The 26,105-nt window shown below is 45.8% G+C and overlaps 1 protein-coding gene across 1 annotated transcript in view; it reads right to left on the reverse strand.

Annotated features, from left to right (window-relative positions):
• The window catches only part of ANGPT1 (angiopoietin 1), a 194,072-nt gene that overhangs the window by 35,553 nt on the left and 132,414 nt on the right, over positions 1-26,105 (reverse strand). Inside the window, exons 7-8 of the mRNA XM_064153949.1 lie at positions 20,712-20,839; positions 17,180-17,281 (exon numbers count right to left, since the gene is read on the reverse strand). Coding sequence (XP_064010019.1) covers positions 17,180-17,281; positions 20,712-20,839 — 230 coding nt within the window. The remainder of the gene's footprint in view (positions 1-17,179; positions 17,282-20,711; positions 20,840-26,105) is intronic.

The following is a 26,105-nucleotide window of genomic DNA, read 5'->3' on the forward strand; positions in this document are numbered from 1 at the left end:
GAGGTGTTGAAGCAAAGCCTGGATGAGGCACTTAGTGCCATGGTCTAGTTGATTGGACAGGGCTGGGTGCTAGGTTGGACTGGATGATCTTGGAGCTCTCCTCCAACCTGCTTGATTCTATGATTCTATGAAAAAACTGAATGCTATTATCAGGAGCTACAGTACTGAACCTAGATCAGAAATGTGTAGATGAAGAATTATTTTCTTCTTCCTTGTCAGGAGTAACTTCTTTTTAAACAAACTCCTTGCTCGTCTGAAAAGAGAACTGTGACGGTTTGGGTGCTCCCTGCCCCCCTGACTCTTATGACATCACCCAGACTTGTCTCAGCAAGCTGGAAGGAAGTGAAGCTATGTTACAGCTTAGCACAATCTCCAAGCAGATATTTACAATATCTACAGCTATGGACAGAAATACATGAATTAAAGGTAACACAGAAACACAACAGCCTTCCCAGAAACCAGAGTCTCCAGGAGGGGCTCCCAACCACCCTTCCACCTCCTTTCCACCCCTCTACCTTATCCCAGACTTTGCCTTATGTGCAAGGTGAGTTTGGAGGATCAGCCAAGAGGGTTAGAAAGCAGAAAAACACAGAAAGCAGGGTAGGGAGCAAAGTACAGGCACAGGTGTAAGAGAGACCCACTACAGCCGTGTTATCTATGGTTTGTGTTCTTGTTTTTATCCGTCTCAGCAAGCCTATGAGTGCAGTAGCCATCACCACTGTTTCCTTTTCACAGCTTATAACATAATTCCTCTCACTAAAATATCCCAGCAAGGCTCAACCTAGCACACCCAGGGAAGTTAGAAAGCAGAAAGAGTAGTTAGACAGAAAGCAGGGTAGGGAGAAAAGTACAGACACCAGCTGCAACTGTGTTACCTGCAGTTGTGTTCTTGCTTGTATACATCTCAGCAAGCCTATGAGTGCAGTAGACATGACCATTGTTTCCTTTCCACAGCCTATAACCTAATTTATCTCACTAAAACATTTCAGCTAGCCTCAAACCGGCACAAGACCCAAGAAGAGAAGCAAGTGGAATGTAAAATACAGCTCTGAAGGAAGGAATGCTCCTGGGGAGAAGTAGTGTATTTTATTAAACACATAATATGACTGGGAAAAGGAATAAACAAACTAACAGGCACTCAAAGCTTTCCAAGAGCTAAAGCAGAGAGAAGCAGCACACTGCTATTAAGCACAGACTTGGGAACAATTTCTTCAAGAGTAGTTTCATTATGCCAAGCTCAACTGTTTCCAACCTGTATTTAGTCTGCAGTTTGCTGCCTCCTCTCAGGCCTGAAGATAGGCTTGCATGTTTTCCCAGATACTTTGGCAGACTTGATAACTACACAGCTTTTTATTTATCCTTATTTATATTTTGCTTAGGCTGTTGCTGAGAACACTACTACTTTAATAGGATGTATAAGCTTTTGTGTGCAGAAGTGACCCATTATTAGTCAAAAGAAAGACTCTGAATACATGATTTAGCTTCTAGTTTCCATTCCAAACCCTGTGGCTGGCAAAGAAAATGATTGTGCCAGGTTCTTCTGAGTTCCCTTTAAGATCTTTAGCCTCCAAAGTCTTTTTCAGAATTTTATAGTAGAGTCAGAGAATCATTTCAGCTGGAAAAGACCTCTGAGGTTATTGAGTTCACTCATCAGCCTAACACCACCTTGGCTGAAGCATCATGTTCACATTGCTTGAATGCCACTAGGGACAGTGACTCCACCACATCCCTGGGCAACCTCTTCAATGCCTGACCACTCTTTCTGTAAATAAATATTTCCTAATATTTGATCTAAGCTTTCCCTGGCACAGTTTCAGGCCATTTCCTCTCACTATCACCTCATGCTAAGGAGAAGAAACCAAGCCCCACCTCATTACAATGTCCTTTCAGGGAGTCATATAGAGCAAGGAGGTCTCCCCCAGCCTCCTCTTCTCCAGACTAAACAATCCCAGTTCCCTCAGCTGCTCCTCATAAGACTTATTCTCTAACCCTAGGTTAACCCTAACCCTTCACCAGCTTCATTGTCCTTCTCTCAGCATACTCCAACACCTCAGCGCCCTGCTTGTAGTGAGGGCCAAAAACTGAACCCAGTATTCAAGGTGTGGCCTCACAACTGCCAAGCAAAGGCTCTGCTCTTGCTGGCCACACTATTCCCAGTACAGGCCAGGATACTGTTGGCATCCTTGGCCACCTGAGCACACTGCTGGCTCATGTTCAGACAGCTGTCAACCAGCATTTCCAGGTCTTCAGCTAGCAGGCAACTTTCCAGCCACTCTGCCTCAAGCCTGTAGTGTTGTGGTCAGAGTGCAGGACCTGGCACTTGTCTTTATTGAACCTCATGTGAATGACCTTGGCCCTTTGATCCAGCCTGTCCAAATCCCTTTACAGAGCCTTCCTACCCTCAGGCAGATCAACAATCCCACCCATTTCAGTGTCACCTGCAGACTGAGTTCTGCTGCCAGGGTCATTGATAGAGGTATTAAAGACAACAGTCCCCAGTACTGAGCCCTTCAAATACAAAAAGCTTCTTTTCTTTCCCTTCATCCAGAAAATGCATGGAAACAACCTTGTGCAATCCCTGTGCTCACTTGTGCTTTATTTCTGTGCAATAAAGTTTGGAGACTTTTGAGGCTGGGATAGGAATCACACAAGCCTGAAGTTCAACAAGGTTCAACTGGTGTCTGGGATGAGTTACTCCTGGGAGAAATGCTGGAGCAGAGGCTCAGCAGTCACCTGCTGCAATCGCCTGTTAGCATGCACAGACCTGGTCAGAGGAGAGCAGACACTGAGCATGTATTGCCGCAGAGGACCCTTTGACATCTGGGAGAGATTTGAGGGGTGTAAAAGGGGAACTTGAGCTATCACAACAGAGAAACTTAGAAAGCAATTGGGATCCAGGAGACTCCCAGGAATGCAAATGGGACTTCTATGTGGGACATGGGACAAGAATCCAGAGAAAATAAAACTGTTGATTGTGCTGCTCATGAGACAGTTCAGTAATTGCTCAGTAATGGAATCCAAGCATTTTAGTTAACTATTTATATTCATACTGCTGCTCAGATCTGTGTGGTCCCAAGTGTCAAGATGCCTAAAACTATGCTTATCATCATCTATAGACAAGGAGTTTGGTTTTGAGAATGCTTCAGGGAATAAAGTTAAGTCTTAAGAGTCAAATCCTAAATCTTGAGTCACCTATTGCAGCCCCTTTGCTGCCAATAAATAGGTTTGTTTCCCAGTACATATAGACTCTGTCAACATACTCATTGTTTTGCACATTTGTGTTGCTGTAACAAATACTTTCAGAAGTATCTGGGTCAAAGTTTTGTAGTTAAAGAAGTACATGAGGTGATCCAAGTCATCCTCAACTATCAATCTGCCAGGAGAAGGAACATCTGTACTCCATGAACGCATCTGTACTTTACAACATTTTAAGTCCCTCTGAAACCCAGGGGATCATAAGCACTGTTCCAAAACTCCATTTTAAATAACTCAGAGACATGATTTTGTGTTTACTAGCTTGTATTCTGATCATTATATGCTTCCATGTAGAGACAACAACCCTTTAAACTTTATACCTTATACTAAATGTATTAATTTTGCTTTATCCTTCAAATTTGTGTAGTGTTTTGAGGGGTGCTGGCAGATAGTAGCTGCAGATGAGGCAGCAGTGTGCCCAGGTGGGCAGCAGAGCCAATGGCATCCTGGCCAGGATCAGGAACAGTGCAGCCAGCAAGACAAGGGAGGTTCTTCTGCCCATGAGCTCAGCACTGCTCAGGCCACAGCTTGAGTGCTGTGTCCAGTTCTGGGCTCCTCCATTCAAGAGAGATGTTGAGGTGCTGGAAGGTGTCCACAGAAGGGTGACAAAGCTGGTGAGGGGCCTGGAGCACAGCCCTGTGAGGAGAGGCTGAGGGAGCTGAGGTTTTGCAGCCTGCAGCAGAGGAGGCTCAGGGCAGAGCTCATTGCTGTCTACAACTACCTGAAGGGAGGCTGTAGCCAGGTGGGGTTGGGCTCTTCTGCCAGGCAACAGCAACAGAAGAAGGGGACACAGTCTCAAGCTGCGCCAGGGGAGGTCTATACTGGATGTCAGGAGGAAGTTGTTGGCAGAGAGAGTGATTGGCATTGGGATGGGCTGCCCAGGGAGGTGGTGGAGTCACTGACCCTGGAGGTGTTGAAGCAAAGCCTGGATGAGGCACTTAGTGCCATGGTCTGGTTGATTGGCTATGGCTGGGTGCTAGATTGGACTGGATGATCTTGGAGGTCATCTTGGTTCATTCTATGATTGGCAAACCAAAGGGTTTAGATTCCCAAAAGAGTGCTTAATGTAATAGGAAAAGGTCAAAACTTTCCAATAGCTTTCAAAGTTCTATAGTTTGCTTTTTGGAAGCTGGGAGGATACATAACAGGGAAATATGCTTGCATTATTATAACATGCTGCTTCAATTTTCCACTCCTAGCCACAGAAAGGATGCACAGATCTTTGAACTGACCTACCATAGATCATTTTTTAATGTTATTGTGCACAGAAGGAAAAAAATATTTCTATTTTTACATTTTTTTATATTTTTATCAGATCATATTTTGGCAAACTCTGATCTGAAATAAGTGAGCTAAAAAGACACAAAATTCACGACCAATAAAATAGGGTCATTTAAAAAAGGAATAATCAAGTGATGATTTGTACTACATTTAGAACTCATTGCTCTTGTAGGCACTATAACACTTGGCACAACATAGAACTTTACTGACAGTTTTATTCCCACTTCTGTACTAGGATGAAGCAAAGGAGTTCTCTGTTTCTTCATAGAATCAATCAGCAAGGAAGAGACTTTAAAGATCATCCAGCCAAATCACCCAGCCCTAACCAACCAACCAGACCATGGCACTAAGTGCCTCAGCCAGGCTTTGCTTCAACACCTCCAGGCACAGCGACTCCACCACCTCCCTGGGCAACCCATTCCAGTGCCAATCACTCTCTCTGACAACAACTTCCTCCTAACATCCAGCCTAGACCTCCCCTGGCACAACTTGAGGCTGTGTCCCCTTGTTCTGTTGTTGCTTGCCTGGCAGAAAAGGCCAACCCCACCTGGCTACAGCCTCCCTTCAGGTAGCTGCAGACAGCAATGAGGTCTGCCCTGAGCCTCCTCTTCTGCAAGCTGCACACCCCCAGCTCCCTCAGCCTCTCCTCACAGGGCTGTGCTCCAGGCCCCTCCCCAGCCTTGCTGCCCTTCTCTGGACACCTTCCAGCACCTCAACATCTCTCTTGAATTGAGAAGCCCAGAACTGGACACAGCACTCAAGGTGTGGCCTGAGCAAGCTGAGTACAGGGGCAGAATAACCTCCCTTGTCCTGCTGGCCACACTGCTCCTGAGCCAGCCCAGGATGCCATTGGCTCTGCTGCCCACCTGGGCACACTGCTGGCTCATCTTCAGCTACTCTCTACCAGCGACCCCAGGTCTCTTTCTGCCTGGCTGCTCTCAGCCACTCTGTCCCCAGCCTATATTGCTGCCCGGGATTGTTGTGGCCAAAATGTCCACATGTCTACCACTATGCAGGAAATTGTGTAAATTCTGACCCAGTGCCTAACTGCTGTGTGGAAAAAATACTTTGTTTTTCTTCTATACACGTTGAAGTACTTCGAACCAGGAATCACAGACATGATTTTACAATATTTACTCTAGATGACATCCAGGTTCTACATCAGCTCATTTCCAACTACATGGTGACTAACAGAGTCAAAACTACTAAAGAAGTCATCAGTACAAAGAACAGGAATTTGATACTGGTTTTAAAAATGACCTTAAGAATTTACAAAGCTGATACTCAGTCAAAAATAATAAGCAGGGTGCAAAAGAATTTTATTAGCTTTGGCAAAACCTGTGGGGATATTCCACTTGAATCATGTTACTCTGAGTTCATTAAACAATTATCTCTCTTACTTTATTTATTTTGTCTGATAATGCTCATAGGAAGCTTTGACTTTTTATAGACAAAACAAAATTGAAAGCAGACACAGTTAATACATCCTATTGGTTCATCTCCTGTCAGACAATTCAATGTATAAGGCAGATAATGATTCAGTGGTTTGCAGCAGCAGTTTCGTCCCAGAAGCCATACAAAGAATATTCAGCAACTTTTTCCTTAGCTGGCAACGTGGGATCAATTTTACTCAAGGTAATGTCTAAAAAGGTCACTATACCTCTTAGTGTCCATCACACTGGATTATTTGTTTCATTCCTGGGCCCCTCAATTCAAGAGAGATGTTGAGGTACTGGAACATGTCCAGAGAAGGGCAGCAAAGCTGGTGAGGGGCCTGGAACACAAACCCTATAAGGAGAGGCTGAGGGAGCTGGGGGTGTGCAGCCTGCAGAAGAGGAGGCTCAGGGCAGAGCTCATTGCTGTCTACAACTACCTGAAGGGAGGTTGTAGCCAGGTGGGGTTGGTCTCTTCTGCCAGGCAACCAGCAACAGAACAAGGGGACACAGTCTCAAGTTGTGCCAGGGGAGGTCTAGGCTGGATGTTAGGAGGAAGTTCTTCACAGAGAGAGTGATTGGCATTGGAATGGGCTGCCCAGGGAGGGGGTGGAGTTGCCATGCCTGGAGGTGTTGAAGCAAAGCCTGGATGAGGCACTTAGTGCCATGGTCTGGTTGATTGGCTAGGGCTGGGTGCTAGGTTGGATTGGATGATCTTGGAGGTCTCTTCCAACCTGCTTGATTCTGTGACTGTTTGAAATAATGATGTGGTCTGTGGACTTCAGTTTCCTCACAGAGCAAATGTGTTAGATCATATTAACTCAAGAGAATACGGGAAAATAATGAGAAATAGTCCAAATGGTTTCTATGCAATGGTAACAAATATTTGGTGGCAAGTATGGACTGAAGTCAGAGGTACTTTCTCAAATGGCTGGGGCCACAAATACATAGCCATGTGTCAGCACAGCACTTCCCTGGGCAGCCCATTCCAATGCCAATCACTCTCTCTGCCAATATCTTCCTCCTAACATCCAGCCTAGACCTCCCCTGGCACAACTTGAGACTGTGTCCCCTTGCTCTGTTGCTGCTTGCTTGGCAGAAGAGCCCAACCCCACCTGGCTACAGCCTCCTTTCAGAGATTTGTAGACAGCAATGAGGTCTGCCCTGAGCCTCCTCTCCTCCAGGCTGCACACCCCCAGCTCCTTCAGCCTCTCCTTATAGGGCTGTGCTCCAGGCCTCTTCTGGTGGTGTTAAAAAAAAAGCCTGGCTGAGGCACTTAGTACCATGGTCTAGTTGGTTTGTCAGAGCTGGGTGCTAGGTTGGATTGGATGATCTTAGAGGTCTCTTCCAACCTGCTTGATTCTGTGATTCTGTGAATTGATGTTGCCCAGTAACATTTGCATAGAGAAGACTATGCTGATCATTAGACTTTTAAAACACAATTGTACTTAATTGTGCTTAATTTTACATCCAAAGATAGTCCTCAAATTGGGGCTGTTTAGTCTGGAGAAGAGAAGACTGAGAGGGGATTTAATAAATGTCTATAAACACCTGAGGGCTGGGGGTCAGGAGGGGGGGACAGGCTCTGCTCCCTGCTCCCTGGGATAGGACAAGCAGCAATGGATGGAAGCTGCAGCACAGGAGGCTCCAGCTCAACACAAGGGGGAACTTCTTTACTGTAAGGGTCCCAGAGCACTGGCACAGGCTGCCCAGAGAGGTTGTGGAGTCTCCTTCTCTGGAGCCTTTCAAGGCCTGTCTGGATGTGTTCCTGTGTGACCTGAGCTAGATTGTGTGGTCCTGCCCTGGCAGGGAGGTTGAACTCAATGATCTCTTTGGGTCCCCTCCAACTCCTCAGTATCCTGTGATCCTTGTGTAGCAACATCTCTAGTGTTCAGTTTAGTTATCCAAAGCCCTCTGATACAAATATTGTTTCATCCTTGTTCCCCTAGATGATACTATTGAAATGCATACTGTAGACAAAGGCTTGGTGAGGACCAGAATAGCTGCATGTATAGACCATGTTTGCATAGGAGTGATTCTGCTTTCTCACCACTTTGATATCAGGCCTATCTACACTGGACAAGCTGGATTTAGACCTTTAGGAAAAGCAGAGGACATGCTGTCTCCTGTTACAACACTGATGAAAGTGACAGTTATCTGAGTACCAGTTGCAGTCAGGAGTGATTTTGTGTTAAACTAGCATGTCATTCTTTATCACAGAAGGGTGAGTCTCCATGAAAGAAGTTACTCACACAATATCTCAGTACACATTCCAGTCACCAAAAATCATTTCCTGATATCCAAAATACTTGGTAAATATGTTAAAGGAACAAATTACTTAGATGTCATCTATCCCAGTCCCTTGAACTAAGCAATTTTATTTCAGATGTAAGCAATTTATAACTCATAGAAACACAGAATGTCAGGGGCTGGAAGGGACCTCCAAAGCTCATCCAGTCCAACCCCCTGCCAGAGCAGGATCACCCAGAGCAGATCACACAGGAACACATTCAGGTGGGTTTTGAATATCTCCAGAGAGAGAGACTCCACAACCCCCCTGGGCAGCCTCTTCCAGTGCTCTGTCACCCTCACAGGGAAAAATATTCCTTCTCATGTTTCCATGACACTTCCTATGCCTCAGCTTCCACCCAGTGCCCCTTGTCCTGTCACTGGGCATCACAAATCAGAGGCTAGCTCCAGCTTCCTGACACTCACCTTGCACATAATGGTAACCATGAATGAGGTCACCTCAGTCTCCTCCAAGCAGCACAGCCCCAACTCCCTCAGGCTCTCCTCGTAACAGAGATGTTCCATTCCCTTCAGCACCTTTGTGGCTCTGTGCTGGACTCTCTCAAGCAGTTCTATGTCCCTCTTGAACTGGGGGGCCCAGACTCATGTGTTTGAGGTGCACTACCATAAGAAACAAATTTGTGACTATGTGTAACAAAATGGTTCATACCTGAAGAGTGCCTTTTCTATCCCCTTGTACACAAAGCTCACTTTCAGAAGTTTATTCACTTAGGTGTTCAAGAAGATTGGATGAGGCACTTAGTGCCATGGTCTAGATGGCTGGCCAGGGCTGGGTGCTAGGTTGGACTGAATGATCTTGGAGATCTCTTCCAATGTGCTTGATTCTATGATTCTATGAAACACAGAAATTCTACACCACCACCACTGCCAACCTGTCTTGTTTGCTGTATAGCAACAAGCCACCTTCTGTCTTTTCCAAGGATATGCATTCCTGAGTTTTCACCTCTCTGACAGGTTCATCCTGTCCTCAGGTCCCCATTTTTGCAGGAAGGATCATGATAACATTGTAAAGAAATGTATTAAATTCTTCACTCTACTGGCAGGGAAAAAACCATGAAGTTGTTTCTGCAGAAGAAATTATGGGCTATACCTCCAGCTAGCTTGCTGGACATAGTGCTGTGAATGCACTCCTCCACCCACAAAACTTTCTATATTCCACTCCTATTCCCAGGTATCTTCAAAATGCCTCCTCCTGTTCTTTGCACCAACCAATCTTTGCCTCAGAACTGTTTTGCTAAGCCACAGGGGGAAGGGGAAATTATGAAGAGCACTCTGAACAGCCCCTCTTGCTCTGCTGAGCTGAAGAAAAGAGACCAGAACAATTCATGCTCTACCAGTAAAACTTCCCAGCTCCTAAAGCAGAGCAGCCCTGGGCAAACTGCCATTTGCAAATGCACCTCTAATTATTTGGGCAGTATTTACAGAATGCTACATTTTCAGGCAGAAGTTCCACTAAAATTCAGTACTGAGGATCCTGGTGCTGCAGGACTGTTCACATACAGGCTGTGGGCAGCTCTGTTCAATGAGCTGGCAGAGGTAGCAGCTACGAGCTGATAAACAGTTTGTAAATAGGGAAAACCTCTGCTGTGAGCACAGACTGTGCAGGCTGCAGAAGAGGCTCCCAGGTAACCTTCTTGTGGCCTTCCAGGATCTGAAGGGGGCCTAAAATAAACTGGGGAGGGATTTTTTAGGCTGTCAGGGAGTGACAGGACTGGGGGGAATGGAGCAAAGCTGGAGATGGGGAGATTTAGACAGGACATGAGGAGGAAGCTGTTCAGCCTGAGAGTGGTGAGAGGCTGGAATGGGTTGCCCAGGGAGGTGGTTGAGGTCCCATGGCTGGAGGTGTTTAAGGCCAGGCTATCTGAGGCTGTGGGCAGCCTGATCTAGGGTAGGGTGTCCCTGTCTATGGCAGGGGGGGTTGGAACTGTCTGATCCTTGTGGTGCCTTCCAACCCTGACTGATTCTATGATTCTATGAAAGTCCTCCAGGGAGTGGCTGGGACCTAGGTACAGAATCAGTTTACTCAGAGAACTGAACTGCAGAAGTATATCTAAAAGGGTAAAAGCTGTTATGCCTAGAAGGAAATCAAAGACATACAGTCTGGAGTGGTGTTCAGCTGTCTGTTAAGTAAGTAGAAGTCATTAACCAACAGTTCAGATGTACTAATAGTCAGAAGAAACTCAGAAATACTTCCTGAGAACATTTTGGTAATCATCTCAATGGTCTGACTTAAATTGCACTGCAGAATGTAAGCCAGAAAAGAATATAGAATCAGTCAGGGTTGGGAGGGACCACAAGGACCATCTAGTTCCAATCCCTATGCTATGGCCATGGACACCCTACCCTAGAGCAGGCTGCACACAGCCTCATCCAGCCTGGCCTTAAACACCTCCAGGCATGGAGCCTCAACCACCTCCCTGGGCAACCCATTCCAGCCTCTCACCACTCTCATGCTGAAAAACTTCCTCCTCATGTCCACTCTGAATGTCCCCACCTCCAGCTTTGCTCCATTCCCCCCAGTCCTCTCACTCCCTGAGAGCCTAAAAAGTCCCTCCCCAGCTTTTTTGTGGGCCCCCTTCAGATACTGGAAGGCCACAATAAATTATCCTGATCTCACATCATACAATATTGGTACTATGATCCTAACCATCAGTTTGCTCCAACAGATTTGCAGAGAAAAGAATAAGAAGAAGCCCCAACAGAAAAGAAAGTGTCTTTGTAGATGGGCTTTTTGAGCACGTGCAAGTGCTAATGATGCCTTCTGAGACAAGCTGGCTGCAGACTTGTTTTAGGCACTGAATTGATGTTGAAGCCCTGGATGTTAATCAGGAATATGAAACTAAGGGGAATGGAATTTACTGAGGAGCATCATTCTTGCTGGTCAGGCAGACAGGAGGCAGGTGCCATACAACTTAAGTGAGTACAAGTGTACAAGCGAGTCTAATCTAGCTCATGACTTTATGAATGATTAAAACACCTGATTAGAACTTGCTTCCATCAGAGAAGGGAATAAAAAGCATGCAGCACAATTAAAGACTGAAACAGAGAGCTAAAAACTCCTGGCTAGGCAAAGCATTGTGGTGGGCTGGCCAAGGCACACAATTGGAACTATTTATTGGGAGCCCTTGTCCAATGACAGAAAGCAAGAGAATAATATTAAAGGTCTGAAGAAGCCCCTGTAGGAAACTGATAATGAATGTTGGACTATTGAGTGTGAAATAACTTCTGTGAAAAGCATGGGAATGACCAAACAAGACGTGCTAACAGTTATAGAACAGGGAATCCAATCTTCTGTCACCTCATTTGGCAAAAATGGAGACACTAAGTGGGAAAGGTGCACTCATCCAAGAACTAAAAGATGGGAAATTGAGTAAGGAGTCTTGATAGCCAAGTTAGCACATGAGCTAATCATCTGTTTGGATTTGATTACTGCTAATGACAGGCTAATGAATACCAGAAACAGTGTCTTAGAAAGGAAACTGATGGAAAGCCCCTACTGAAAGCAGCTCAGCTTTGCACAGAGTAAGCAACAGCTTTGTTAATTATATTCTTACAGAACTCTAATTACATTTTACATTCCCTCCTCAGGCAAAGACATACATATACATAAAAAAGTCTGAAAAGTCTGAAACCTGTTCAGTTGCTGTTGTTTGTTGGGGAGGGGAAATTAACTGATGTGAGATGAGATTTCCCAAATTAATACTGTTCATTAAGGTTGCTATTCAGAGCTCTGGTCACTCCCAACCACTCATTTAAATAATATTTGGGTTCTTGCACGGTCATGGAAACATTCTATGGATGATATCTGGATCTAGCAATAACCAGCAAAATGCACAAACATTAATTGCACTGGAAGAGAAGGTTCCATGGTCAGATGCCGCTTGCGGTCAGTAAGTCACTTGCCCAGCAGATGGGTTCAAGGAGCTCTTTCTGCTCTATGGCAGCAGGCAGCAGAGGATTACAAAGAGGCATTGAGCATTTGCTCACAGATTATTATTATTACCCTCGTGGGGGTTAGCCACAGTCCAGACAGTGCCCAGATGCTTTCAGGGGACTCTGTCTTGTTGGACATTGAGGCTTGAATCTTCCTGGCTCCTGGGGACAGGACACAGCCAATCTCTGCCCTTGTCTCCTGGCTCTTCTGGATGATCTGTGTATATGTGCAGGGATTCTAGGCAGGACCTCCAGGTGCAGAGGCAGATGTGGTGCAGTCTCAGCATGGTGTCAGGCTGGCCACACAGGCTGATCGCCTGCAGGCATCCAGGGTCTGCTCCTGGTAACTGGCGGCAGTGGAGTTTAGCAGGCAGCAATAAGGCAGTGTGCAATAGCAGCAGGGCTGGGCACAGCAGAGAGAGCAGGCACAGAGCAGGGCAGCAAAACAGGGAAGCAAAAGCAGGTTGTTCACCTGCCTATCTCCTTTTATCAGTGTGGTCTGAGATTCATTGCCCTTTGGACACAGAACAGCCAATCAGGATGGCAGTTAGCCAAACCTCACCACATTAGGCAAAGCCACAGGCTCACTTTTCCCTAATTTGGGAACAGCACAGGCCCTGCACTAGGCAGGCACAGGCTAAGTGTGTGTGCCTTACACCACAGGACCCTGGGCAGGCCAGGCTCAGCGGCTCCAGGTTCTTTTGTGTCCTTTTTCCCACGCTTGCCTCTCTGGTGGAGCAGGAAAACATGCCTAGGCAAGGCAGGACATGTATGAGCCTATTTTGGGCCTATCAGGTCTACCACAACATTGTTAAAGAAACTACATGATGCTAAGCTTTCAATTTTGGTGGGAAGTAACAGAGTATAAGAAAATCCCTGGCAAAATGTCAAACAACAGATGGTGGAGACACTGAGAAGAAAAGGATGAACTCAAAAGAGTCTCTTCTAAATTTCTTTCTAGTAGCAGTGGATGCACACAAATGAAATGACCCAAGAGATTTCACAGGCAGAAATGAGCTCATGGAAGCAAATTGCTCTGGGTGGCACAATGTTAGCAGAACTACATGGTACTGGTAAGAACACATGTCACTAGGGGAGAAGATGGCACAGCCACTCCTGCACAACAATAACAAACTGAACCAAAGACAATGATAGCCAGGTGGGGGTCAGTATCATCTTCCAGGCAACCAGCAATAGAACAAGGGAACACAGTCTCAAGTTCTGCCAGGGAAGGTCTAAGCTGGATGATAGGAGGAAGTTGTTGGCAGAGAGAGTGATTGGCATTGGAATGGGCTGCCCAGGGAGGTGGTGGAGTCACCGTCTCTGGAGGTGTTCAAGCAAAGCCTGGATGGGGCACTTAGTTGATTGGACAGGGCTGGGTGCTAGGTTGAACTGGATGATCTTGGAGGTCTCTTCCAACCTGGCTGATTCTATGATTCTTTCCAGGTGACTCCTGTAACACAGCACTCACTTTTGCATTGACTATTCATGCACATCCTTTCCAAGCCACCTGTGGTATGGACCTCAGCTTAGCTTCAAGTCAGCGAATATCATGGAATCAGACAATCCTAGAATGGCTTAGGTGGGTAGGGACCTCAAAGCTTATCCAATTACAACTCCCTGCCATAGGCAGGGACACCTCCCACTTGAACAGGTCGCTCAAGGCCTCATCCAACTTGACCTTGAACACCACCAGGGAGGGAACACCCACAGCCTTCCTGGACAACCTGTGCCAGTGTCTCACCACCCTCACTGGAAAGAACTTCTTCCTAACATCCAGTTTCAATCTCCCCTCTGCCAGTTTTCACCCATTACCTCAAACCTGGACATTCCCCATTTTGCAAATCTCTTCCAAATGTTCATTTTGGCCAATTTCACATTACTTTTACTTCATCTCTACGATGACACAGATTCTAGTTAGCCATGGTGGAAGAAGTCTGATTATTTTTTTTCCTCTCTAATTTAGATTTTGAACTGAGATAAAAAGATTGGAAAGAAAGCTTCCATAAAACCCAAAATGACATTTTGGTTCAACAATCTGATCTAGTCCATTGGTTAAGTTTTGTAACAGAACTTTCTCCTAAATAATTAATTTTTTCCTGAGCTGAACTTTGATTTTTCAACATTTTCAATGCTGGATTCACTGATTGCTTTTTGAATAACCCTGGGGGGAAAAAAAAAACAAAACCAACATTTTTCTTTTCCAGGCTGATAAAATGGTTCTGAAAACTTCAATAGGAATAGCACTGAAATCTAAATCAATCCTCAGAGAGCCAAAGGAGCTCCATCACAAAGTCTGAATGAAAAAAAAAATGTTATTTAGATTGGAATAAATTATTTTGAGTTGGTAAAGGGAAAACAGCCTGCTGAAGTCATGGCATCTGTAATTGGTACCATTATTTGTTTGCTTTCAACTGTGTTCAGAGTATCTGCATTTGCAGCACATTAGCTTGATTGGCAGAGGTGTTGTATGGCTTGGGATAAACCCTAGTAAAACTTGTCATTCCTGCCTGAGATACTTCAAATCATAGAATCACAGAATCAGGCAGGGTTGGAAAGGACCACAAGGAGCATCTAGTCCCAGCACCCCTGTCATGGGCAGGGACACCCTACCTAGATCAGCGTGCCCACAGCCTCAGCCAGCCTGGCCTTAAACACCTCCAGCAATGAGGCCTCAACCACCTCCCTGGGCAACCCATTCCAGCCTCTCATCACTCTCAGGCTCAACAACTTCCTCCTCACATTCAGTCAGAATCTCCCCACCTCCAGCTTTGCTCCGTTCCCCCCAGTCCTGTCACTCCCTGACAGCCTAAAAAATCCCTCCCCAGTTTATTTTAGGCCCCCTTCAGATCCTGGAAGGCCACAAGAAGGTCACCTGGGAGCCTCTTCTGCAGCCTGCACAGCCCCAACTCTTTCAGTCTGTCCTCATAGCAGAGCTGCTGCAGCCCTTTGAATATCCTCGTGGCCCTGCTCTGGACACACTCCAGCACATCCACATCCCTCTTGTCTCAGGGGCTCCAGAACTGGATGCAGTACTCCAGGTGGGGTCTCAGCAGAGCACAGTAGAGGGGGAAAATCACCTCCCTGGCCCTGCTGGCCACACTTCTCCTGCTGCAGCCCAGGCTCTGGTTGGCTTTCTGGGCTGCAAGTGCACACTGCTGGCTCATGCTGAGCTTCTTGTCCAGCACCACCCACAAGTCCCTCTCCTCAGGGCTGCTCTCCAGACAGTCACTGCCCAGCTTGGATTTGTGCTAGGGATTGCCCCAAACCAACTGCAGGACCTTGTACTTGGTCTTGTTGAACCTCAAGAGGTGTGCATGTGCCCACCTCTTCATGTTCTGAAGGAGCTCCCCCGAGATGAAAACATCCATGCATCATCACGTGCCTGTTACCCCTCAGCGTCACAGCAAGCCAAAATTTCAGCAACACTCTTTAGTTCATGTGCCTCATCCTGACCTCATTTTCATCTGGGTAAGTGATCTGAAAGCAAGCCCCTGAATCATGGGAAGCAATACTCAACTGAGTCAAAACAGTAGTATGATTTTTCCAAGTAGCAGACATGACAAAAGGTAGCCCATAAAAGGCCACAGGACCACACCACATTACTATAGGAAGTATCACAGAATCACAGAATGCCAGAGGCTGAAAGGGACCTGGAAAGCTCATCAAGTCCAACCCCCTGCCAGAGCAGGATCACCCAGAGCAGATCACACAGGAACACATCCAGATGGGTTTTGAGTATCTCCAGAGAGGGAGACTTCACAACCCCCCTGGGCAGCCTCTTCCAGTGCTCTGTCACCCTCACAGGGAAAAATATTCCTTCTCATGTTTAAATGACACTTCCTATGCCTCAACTTTCATCCATTGCCCCTTCTCCTGTCATTGGGCATCACTGATCAGAGCCTGGCTCCAGCCTCCTGGCACTTACCTTTTGTGCTAGTTTGAAGCAAGCTGGAATGTTTTGGTAACAGAACTAGATAACAGGCAGTGAAATGAAAACAATTGATGTCAACTTCTCTCACAGTCTCGCTGAGAACTCTGGGAAGAAGAAGTAAACTTTCTCCATTTTTTGCTTCACTCTTGCTTTTGCCTTAGACCGAGACACATCTCATTAACCTTGCTCCTACTAACCTTGCTCCCTAACCTCTTGGCTGCACCTCTCTTCTTCCTGAGAACTGGGGTAAGGTTGAGAGGGCCGGGGGGAGGTGTTGGGGTGGTTTGAGAGCCCCTCCTGGGGACTCAGGTTTCTGGGAGGGGAGTTGTGCTTTTGTATTGTTTATCCTTTGTATATTTCTGTATATAATTGTATATAGTTGTATATATTGCAAATAGCTGCTTGTAAATTCTGCTAGCTGTAAATAAATTGCTTCATCTATATTCCCAGGGTCCGTCTGAGTTAGCTGGGGCAAATACAAAGTGTGGGGGGGCGGGTAAGAGCCCAAACCATCACACCTTTACATCTTTATAACCATTGATGAGGTCACCTCCCAGTCTCCTCTTCTCCAGGCAGCACAGCCCCAGCTCCCTCAGGCTCTCCTCATAATAGAGATGTTCCATTCCCTTCAGCATCCTTGTGGCTCTGAGCTGGGCTCTCTCAAGCAGTTCTATGTCCCTCTTGAAGTGAGAGGCCCAGAACTGGACACAGTAATTCAGATGTGACCTTGCCAGGGCAGAGTAGAGGGGCAGGAGAACCTCTCCTCTCTCAACCTACTTGCCACAGCCCTTCTAATCCACCCCAGAATAGCATTGTCCCTGCTGGCCACAAGAGCACATTGCTGGCTCATGGTCAACCTCTCATCAACTGGTACTCCCAAGTCCTTTTCCCCTTTGTTGCCTCTCAACAGGTCAGTCCCTAGCCTATACTTATCTCTGGGGTTGTCCTTTCCCAGAACTGTCAGTTTAAGACATTAGGAAGCACTACTTGAGCTCTAACAGGTCTGTGAGGTGTTTCACACTTTTCAGCTTACCATTTTGTATTCTTTCCAGCTCTTTTGAAAATCCAGACTCCCATCTTCCCGGTGCTGTATAACTGTCCATCCTCCTCCAGCAATTTCCATATTGCAGAACACCTATGCAATGAAACAAACAAACAAAACCAAACCACATCATTTGCACTGCAATCCTGTCGGGGGGGGGGGGGGAATATTTAATGGAACTAAGGTAGCCTCTTTTCCTACAGAGTCATGCCCTATATTCTTGATGATATCCTCAGCCTCTTGATTATAACCAGAGCTCTCCCAGTGTTTGGCTTGATTAGAATCATAGAATCATAGAATCAACCAGGTTGGAAGAGACCTCCAAGATCATCCAGTCCATCCTAGCACCCAGCCCTAGCCAGTCAACTAGACCATGGCACTAAGTGCCTCAGCCAATCTGTTTTTGAACACCTCCAAGGATGGTGACTCCACCACCTCCCTGGGCAGCCCATTCCAATGCCAATCACTCTCTCTGACAACAACTTCCTAACAACATCCAGCCTAGGCCTCCCCCGACACAACTTGAGACTGTGTCCCCTTGTTCTGTTGTTGCTTGCCTGGCAGAAGAGACCAACCCCACCTGGCCACAGTCTCACTAGACAGCAATGAGCTCTGCCCTGAGCCTCCTCTTCTGCAGGCTGCACACCCCCAGCTCCCTCAGCCTCTCCTCACAGGGCTCTGCTCCAGGCCCCTCACCAGCTTCCTTGCCCTTCTCTGGACACCTTCCAGCACCTCAACATCTCTCTTGAATTGAGTAGCCCAGAACTGGACACAGCACTCAAGGTGTGGCCTGACCAGTGTTGAGTACAGAGGCAGAATAACCTCCCTTGTCCTACTGGCCACACTGCTCCTGATCCAGGCCAGGATGCCATTGGCTCTCTTGGCTACCTGGGCACACTGCTGGCTCATGTTCAGCTACTATCTACCAGTACCCGCAGATCCCTTTCTTCCTGGCTGCTCTCCATATATATATATGAACAATATAACCAGTGAAGACAAAGCAGCCCAGTGAAAGATTCAGCTGCAGCACATTTTTTCACTAGCCATCATTGTGTGGTCTGGCACTTTCCATGGTGGTAGACACAAACACCTGCTGCATTAACAGGAGTGCCAAGCTGATTATAGATGTTCACTGTGCATAGCTCTAGCCAACAGATGTCCTGAACTGGCTTCTGTCCCAGACAAGGTCGAGGCACTCAGCCATTAAACACCTTTTAACATGTTCTGATATTTAACTCTCTGCCAGAAAAGAATGAAGAAAAGCCACTTTGAGTTTGCATTTATCTCTAGAGTCTGAGCTTGCTGTTAATAACCTGCTTTAGATTTAAAGAGCATCCAAAGCATTACACTATTGTCCTTCCTTAAATGCATGGGTAAAAATACTCAGCTCCTAAAAGGATTATTTAGATGTTATGGTTTTATGAACTCAATTATTACAAACAATAATAAACAAGTAGAGATAAGCCCAATTTAAACAAAAGGAGAGGTAACCACATACAGCACTTCAAGTGCATGCACACTGAAACATCACAAGCCTGCAGCGTCAGCGTAGAGCAACAATCTCAAGACTGAGCTCATACAAAGCTAAAATCAGCAGAAAACTAGAACTGACAGTAAAATTTATGTTCAGCACACAGGGATATTTCCTATTGAATGCTGGGATTCTACTAAGTATGCCTTAGGACAAATAAAATGGAAGGAAGGCATATTTTTGTGGTCTGAAGTATAAATTACTACAAATGAGATAGTTGCCAGTGGCTGCAGAGATTACAGCAGCTAACAATATACTAGGCCTCTCAAGGCATGTCTCAGCTGTGCATGGCACTCTAGTAATTCAGATAGCTAAGGTGGCTTTCAACAAGTGGGTATGTGCCCATGGAGTACCTAACAGGATAGTAACTTGGGTCCCAGAGCGAACTGACTGTGTCATCATGGGGCTTCCGAGAGCCAATGGCATCCTAGCCTGCATCAGGAGCAGTGTGGCCAGCAGGACAAGGGAGGTTATTCTGCTCCTGTGCTCAGCACTGCTCAGGCCACACCTTGAGTGCTGTGTCCAGTTCTGGGCTCCTCAATTCAAGAGAGATGTTGAGGTGCTGGAACATGTCCAGAGAAGGGCAATGAAGCTGGTGAGGGGCCTGGAGCAGAGCCCTGTGAGGAGAGGCTGAGGGAGCTGGGGGTGTGCAGCCTGCAGCAGAGGAGGCTCAGGGCAGACCTTGTTTCTGTTTAGAGGAGGTTTAGTTTCGATGTTGGGAGGAAGTTCTTTCCTGAGCAGGTGGTCAGGCACTGGAACAGGCTGCCCAGGGAGGTGGTGGAGTCACCATCCCTGGAGGTGTTTAAAAGGAGAGTGGCTGTGGTGCTTGAGGCTATGGTCTAGTGATGAAGGACGCTGGGATGAAGGCTGGACTGGCTGTTCCTGGTGGTCCTTTCCAACCATAGCAATTCACAGTGCTTAGATGTTGTGCTGAGGGATTTGGTTCAGTCAGGGACTTGTCAGTGTGAAACTAATGGTTGGACTGGATGAGCTTGAAGTGCTTTGCCAGTCTAAGAAATTGTGTGATCCTGTGATTCTGTGCAAGAGGAGTAGGATAATAATCATTATTGTTTTGAATCTTTCTCTTTAAAAACTAAGTATTCTGCTCTTTATTTCTCTGTGCCACCAGAAAATGTCCCCCATTATCTTTTTAATTTCTAATTCTCTTCTAAGCTTTGTCACATATTTATTTGCAGCCATTGTCTGATTCAACTGACCTTGCCAAGCAGGGGAAAAATGAGTCAGCTGTTGAGTGTATGTTGGAACTTAGGAAGGATTATCTACCAGCAAGAAAGAAGAATGTCTGCAAAAACAGTTTAGCATTTTCTTCACTCTATTGTGGTTTCCCACCACCACAAGCCTGAATTTAGCTCAGGTCATTTAGAGCAGCACAACTGTGTCCAGTTCTGGGCTCCTCAATTCAAGAGAGATGTTGAGGTGCTGGAAGGTGTCCAGAGAAGGGCAACAAAGCTGGTAAGGAGCACAGCCCTGTGAGGAGAGGCTGAGGGAGCTGGGGGTGTGCAGCCTGCAGAAGAGGAGGCTCAGGGCAGAGCTCATTGCTGTCTACAACTACCTGAAGGGACATTGTAGCCAGCTGGGGTTGGTCTCTTCTCCCAGGCAAGCAGCAAGAGAACAAGAGGACACAGTCTCAAGTTGTGGTAGGAGAGGTCTAAGCTGGATGTTAGGAGGAAGTTGTTGCCAGAGAGAGTGATTGGCATTGGAATGGGATGTCCAGGGAGGTGGTGGAGTCACCAGGCCTGGAGGTGTTCAAGGAAAGCCTGGCTGAGGCACTTAGAGCCATGGTCTGGTTGACTGTCTAGGGCTGGGTGCTAGGTTGGACTGGATGATCTTGGAGGTCTCTTCCAACCTACTTGAATCTATGATTCTAATATTTTGCAGAGTGAGAATTTCAACAGAGGCTCCAAATGCTCCTTTAAGGCCAGAGGAACATCCTCTTAACAAAGAAGGAAAGAAAACAAGGATTTACTTTACCTTTTTAGGATCTGACACATTGTTAATATAGATAGTGTAGACCCCACTTTTGTTAAAACCAGATTGGTATACATCTGCACAGTCTCTGAAAGGCTTCTCTTCTTCCTTTTTGGCATTCTTCAGTAAAACTACAAAACAAAAGAGATAATATAAGTCACAACAGCAATTTCAAGCATTTGTGCATCAAGGGGCTCCACTTCTGTACCCTCTGAAGCCCCCCGCAGTGCTAACTGTACCATGGCTTTTACACAGTGCATTTGGTAAGCTTGGTTAAAGAAGTAGGATGAAACTCAGGCAGATGCAAACAGCTAAACAAAGCATCCTGTCTACAGCAAGGGGAACACTCTGAATTCCTTCTGAATACAAAGGTTTGTGCATCTGCAGGTGTGTCCCTGGCTCAAGTTGTATCTGGGGGGTTGCCAAAGAATGTCCCAGAAATGTCACATGGAAGTTGAGAAGTTAGAATCATAGAATCATAGAATCAACCAGGTTGGAAGAGACCTCCAAGCTCATCCAGTCCAACCTAGCACCCAGCCCTAGCCAGTCATCTAGACCATGGCACTAAGTGCTTCATCCAGGCTTTGCTTGAACAGCTCCAGGGACAGCGACTCCACCACCTCCCTGGGCAGCCCATTCCAATGCCAATCACTCTCTCTGCCAACAACTTCCTCCTAACATCCAGCCTAGACCTCCCCTGCCACAACTTGAGACTGTGTCCCCTTCTTCTGTTGCTGGTTGCCTGGCAGAAGAGACTTGTTCAGTGCTGTGATCTGACACAGGTGCTTAACCTAAGGCAGCAAAGCAAAACCCTGGGAGAAGAGAACTTAGTGCCCTTCCTCCTGCCCTTTGGACAGTCTAAGGACTCAGGGCAAGAGAGCTGTTTGCTAAAGCTGATTTGTTTCTCAGGGTTTACAAATCTCAGCTGATTTGTTACTCAATGGTTTTGCTATCTCCATACAGCTAGTGCAATTACTGGGAAGAAAAAAAAGAGAAAGAAAACAGAATGTGACTGAAATGAGTTGTTTGCAGTCAGGATGCACTGAATCTATATTTGGCTCAGAACAGGTCAACAATTAATGTCAGAACACCAGTGCAGATCTCCATCCTATACAGTGCAGACAGACCAAATGTATGAGTCTGGGCTGAGAAATCAGGAGGCTAAGACGTCTGAGCATTTCAGTCTTGAAGAACCAGGAGACTGTAGGAGTAACATCTGAGAGTGTTCCTTCACTTTCACAAACAAAAGCCTGACCCCACACTATACTGACGGATATGACTTCATTCCAACAACACATACTTTAAGCACATCAGTATCCCCATGGAAATCCATCAGCTAACTCAGATTCTTAAAGTTAAATGCGTCCTTAAGTGTTGAGTAGGGCCTGGGCCAGCACTTAATTAATTCCTACCATACAGAAACTGTACTGAAGTCCTCCAGACACACTCATCATCTGGTGACATATATCATTTCAATGTTTGGCATGAAAGTTTGAGTTATAGGTACAAAAGGGACTGTGTCTTATTTAGTCTCAATGATGTGGCTTGCACTGAATAACTGGTGCTTAACAACAGCCATGTGCAAAAAGGCAACATCCTCATGCAGCACATGGGACTGTGCAGGCCAGAAAATCATAGAATCATACAATCAAACAGGTTGGAAGAGACCTCCAAGATTGTCCAACCTAGCAACTGGCCCTGTTCAACCAGACCATGGCACTAAGTGCCTCAGCCAGGCTTTGCTTCAACACCTGCAGGCACAGCAACTCCACCACCTCCCTGGGCAGCCCATTCCAATGCCAATCACTCTCTCTGACAACAACTTCCTCCTAACATCCAGCCTAGACCTACCCTGGCACAACTTCAGACTGTGTCCCCTTCTTCTGTTGCTGCTTGCCTGGGAGATGAGACCAACCCCACCTGGCTACAATCTCACTAGACAGCAATGAGGTCTGTCCTGAGCCTCCTCTGCTGCAGGCTGCACACCCCCAGCTCCCTCAGCCTCTCCTCACAGGGCTGTGTTCCAGGCCCCTCATCAGCTTCCTTGCCCTCCTCTGGACACATTCCAGTGCCTCAACATCTCTCTTGAATTGAGGAGCCCAGAACTGGACACAGCACTCACGGTGTGGCCTGACCAGTGCTGAGTACAAGGGTGTATGGAATAGTGCCAAGGCTTTGTATCCTTTCTGAACATCTGAAAGCAGTATTTTAGGCTGAAAACTTCCTGGCAGATAATTGACACTGATACCCTTCACACATAGAGAAACTGAAGCAGAGAAAGTGTAATTTTGAATGATTTTGTGGAAATAGGAAATCACTGAGAAATCCAGTCCTGAATTGTGAGACTATCACAGAATCACAGAATGTTAGGGGCTGGAAGGGACCTCAAAACCTCATCCAGTCCAAACCCTGCCAGAGCAGGATCACCTATACCAGATCCCAGAGGAATGCATCCAGGCAAGCATTTCATATGTATGTGGTATGTTGTATTCTTTCCTCCCTTTTAGGTGTTCTAGTTCATTCAGAAGCCTATCCTGCTGTCCAGGCAAGCATTTCACACGTCTGTTGTATTCTTTCCTCCCTTTTAGGTGTTCTAGTTCATTCAGAAGCCTATCCTGCTGTCCAGGCAAGCATTTCACATGTCTGTTGTATTCTTTCCTCCCTTTTAGGTGTTCTAATTCATTCAGAAGCCTATCCTGCTGTCCAGGCAAGCATTTCACACGTCTGTTGTATTCCTTTCTCCCTTTTAGGTGTTCTAATTCATTCAGAAGCCTATCCTGCTGTCCAGGCAAGCATTTCACACGTCTGTTGTATTCCTTTATCCCTTTTAGGTGTTCCAATTCATTCAAAACTTGATTTTAACACACACAACCCACTTCTTCCCTTCGATTTATGTGTTGCACTTTTATTATTTTTATCCAACATCATCACTCAATATAAAACCTGATTCATATACCTGCATATGAACTTCAGCTGGAAAACCAATGGCTATGATTCCTGGCCACGTTTGAGAAATGTAATGCTGGCAATTCCCCCTCAGGTGTCAGGGAATGAGATCCTCAGCAAGGCACACAGCAGCAGTGCACTCTCAAAGGTTCCAGTTTTTAGATAAGATCTAGAACTGAGGCTTTCACAATCTGTGTTAATTAAAGGTTTCATGGTACTTTCCTGTAAGCAGATGATGTTAGTATCAGTGGCCAAAGTCCAACTTGAGTAATTACTTGGGGTTGGAGCCCAAGCCTAGAAGATGTTTTTTATTAGAACCATTCTTGCTGGCCTGAATTTCTCTGTTGCTGTTATTTCAACTACAGACATCAGTCTCTCTTGTCTAAGAAAACATATTTAGTTACACAGAGGCAGGGTGTTCATTACCTTCAGTCTTAAACTATATTTCAATGTTCTGCATTGCAATATCTATCTGCAGTAGAGAGATTATCTTACCTCTGTTTAACTAATACAGACACACTGAAAACCACTTGGAAATAACTACTGAAGAGTCACTTAAAGACATGGGAATTTGGTTCCTCTTTAACTGAAAGTTAGAGAAGAACATAGTAAATGTATCCTGAAGTTCATATTCCTTCCATTTTAAAGCAGGGAAGATTTTAATTTCAGAGTAGTCAGAATTAGATCTGAAAATAGGTTCCTAGGGAGATGGATCTTGAGGTAGCATGTATAGAAATATACTTTTCCCTCATTTCAAAGACTAATAATAGAACTGCTGTAGATGTAAGAGACGAAGGTGACAAGGACAGATGCCAAAGATATGTCCAATCCATTTAATCCTCACTTTCAGTATCAGATAGCTGAAAACACAGACAGTAGATGTGTTAATTTCCTACAGACTAAGCAACTCAACACCCTTCTTTTGCAGCAGCAATCTACTGTAGCCAGAAGTTGGCTTTCCTAAGGTGTCTCTCATCTCTCTCTCAGGAGCTGCTGATCCCACTGGGTACAGTACAGTATATTAAGCATGATCAGCAAAAAAAAAAAAGGTTTAGTTTTTCTTAACACAGCAGACTGAGATTTTCTAGAGCAGCCCAAAGTTATCAGAAAATTAATACTCAGGAATGTTACTGGCAATGTTCTTTCAGGGTAAAATATGGAGGGGTTAAGGCTTGCTGTTGTTTTTCTAACTTAATACTCCATACAGTTTCCAAACCACTTCTACCTACTGTAGCTCCAGACTGTTTTTCTATAACATTACATAGACCTTGAATCCTTTATACATTAAGCTCCTGAATGATGCATTGGCTCACATCTGCTAGGAGTGGAAGTAAGTTTAAAACAAGCAAAAAGGAACAAAGTTCCACCATAAGTTCTTCATTGACTCCATACAGGTATCTAGTGTTAGTTTAACTATTTTCTAATGCCAGGCTGCTGCAAAACTGTTGTGTACTTGAAGGAAAAGGTAAGTCTTTATCAAGCAAAAGAATACTGTTATTTTTTAAACCTGAGTGCTTAGCCAAAATTAAGACCCATTGAGAGGTTTGGGGCTTTTTTATTGCCTTTTCTGGCTAAGTTGGTGATGAAGTCATGCTCCTTTGAAGCAATGATGCCTATGTGGAAAATCCCATTTCCTTCAGTAGAAGGCCAACTGACAAGAGAAACAATTTCTTCTTTCATTGCACTTCCAAAAGTCTTCATTTGTTTTTATTGTTTTTACCTTTAGCCTGCTAACTTTCTCCTTGCACTACCCTACCTCTGTTTCTCTACTCAAATAATCAATCACAGTACCACAGTATACTGTGATAATCCTTTCAGTTATCAGTCTTCCAACTGTTCCTTGATGATACAAATCCAGGAAATGTAGCAGGTACCACCCATAAGCTTCCAGAGCTCTGTCAGGTGGCTGCTTTCCTGTAGAGACAACAGCCTTGGCGGTGCAAATCACTCTGCAGGCCTGTGGAGGAGCAGGAACCCAACTCAGTAAGGTTTCTGCTGTGGTATGCCAGGGCTGAGCAGCTCTTCTGCTGCTTCCACTAGGAGAATATTAACCTTCAGTGGAAAGGTGAGGAGCTGGGATCAGCAGCTGGACTTGCAGTCTCTTCACTCTTCATATAGAGGGTTCATAGAATCAACCAGGTTAGAAGAGCCCTCCAAGCTCACTCAGTCCAACCTAGCACCCAGCCCCAGCCAATCAACTAGACCATGGCACTAAGTGCCTCAGCCAGGCTTTGCTTCAACACCTCCAAGGACGGTGTCTCCACCACCTCCCTGGGCAGCCCATTCCAATGCCAATCACTCTCTCTGACAACAACTTCCTCCTAACATCCAGCATAGACCTCCCCTGGCACAACTTGAGACTGTGTCCCCTTGTTCTGTTGCTGCTTGCCTGGCAGAAGAGACCAACCCCACCTGGCTACAGCCTCCCTTCAGGTAGTTGTAGACAGCAAT

Source organism: Pogoniulus pusillus, chromosome 14 (genome assembly GCF_015220805.1).
Source record: "Pogoniulus pusillus isolate bPogPus1 chromosome 14, bPogPus1.pri, whole genome shotgun sequence".
In the NCBI taxonomy this organism is placed as follows: Eukaryota; Metazoa; Chordata; class Aves; order Piciformes; family Lybiidae; genus Pogoniulus; species Pogoniulus pusillus.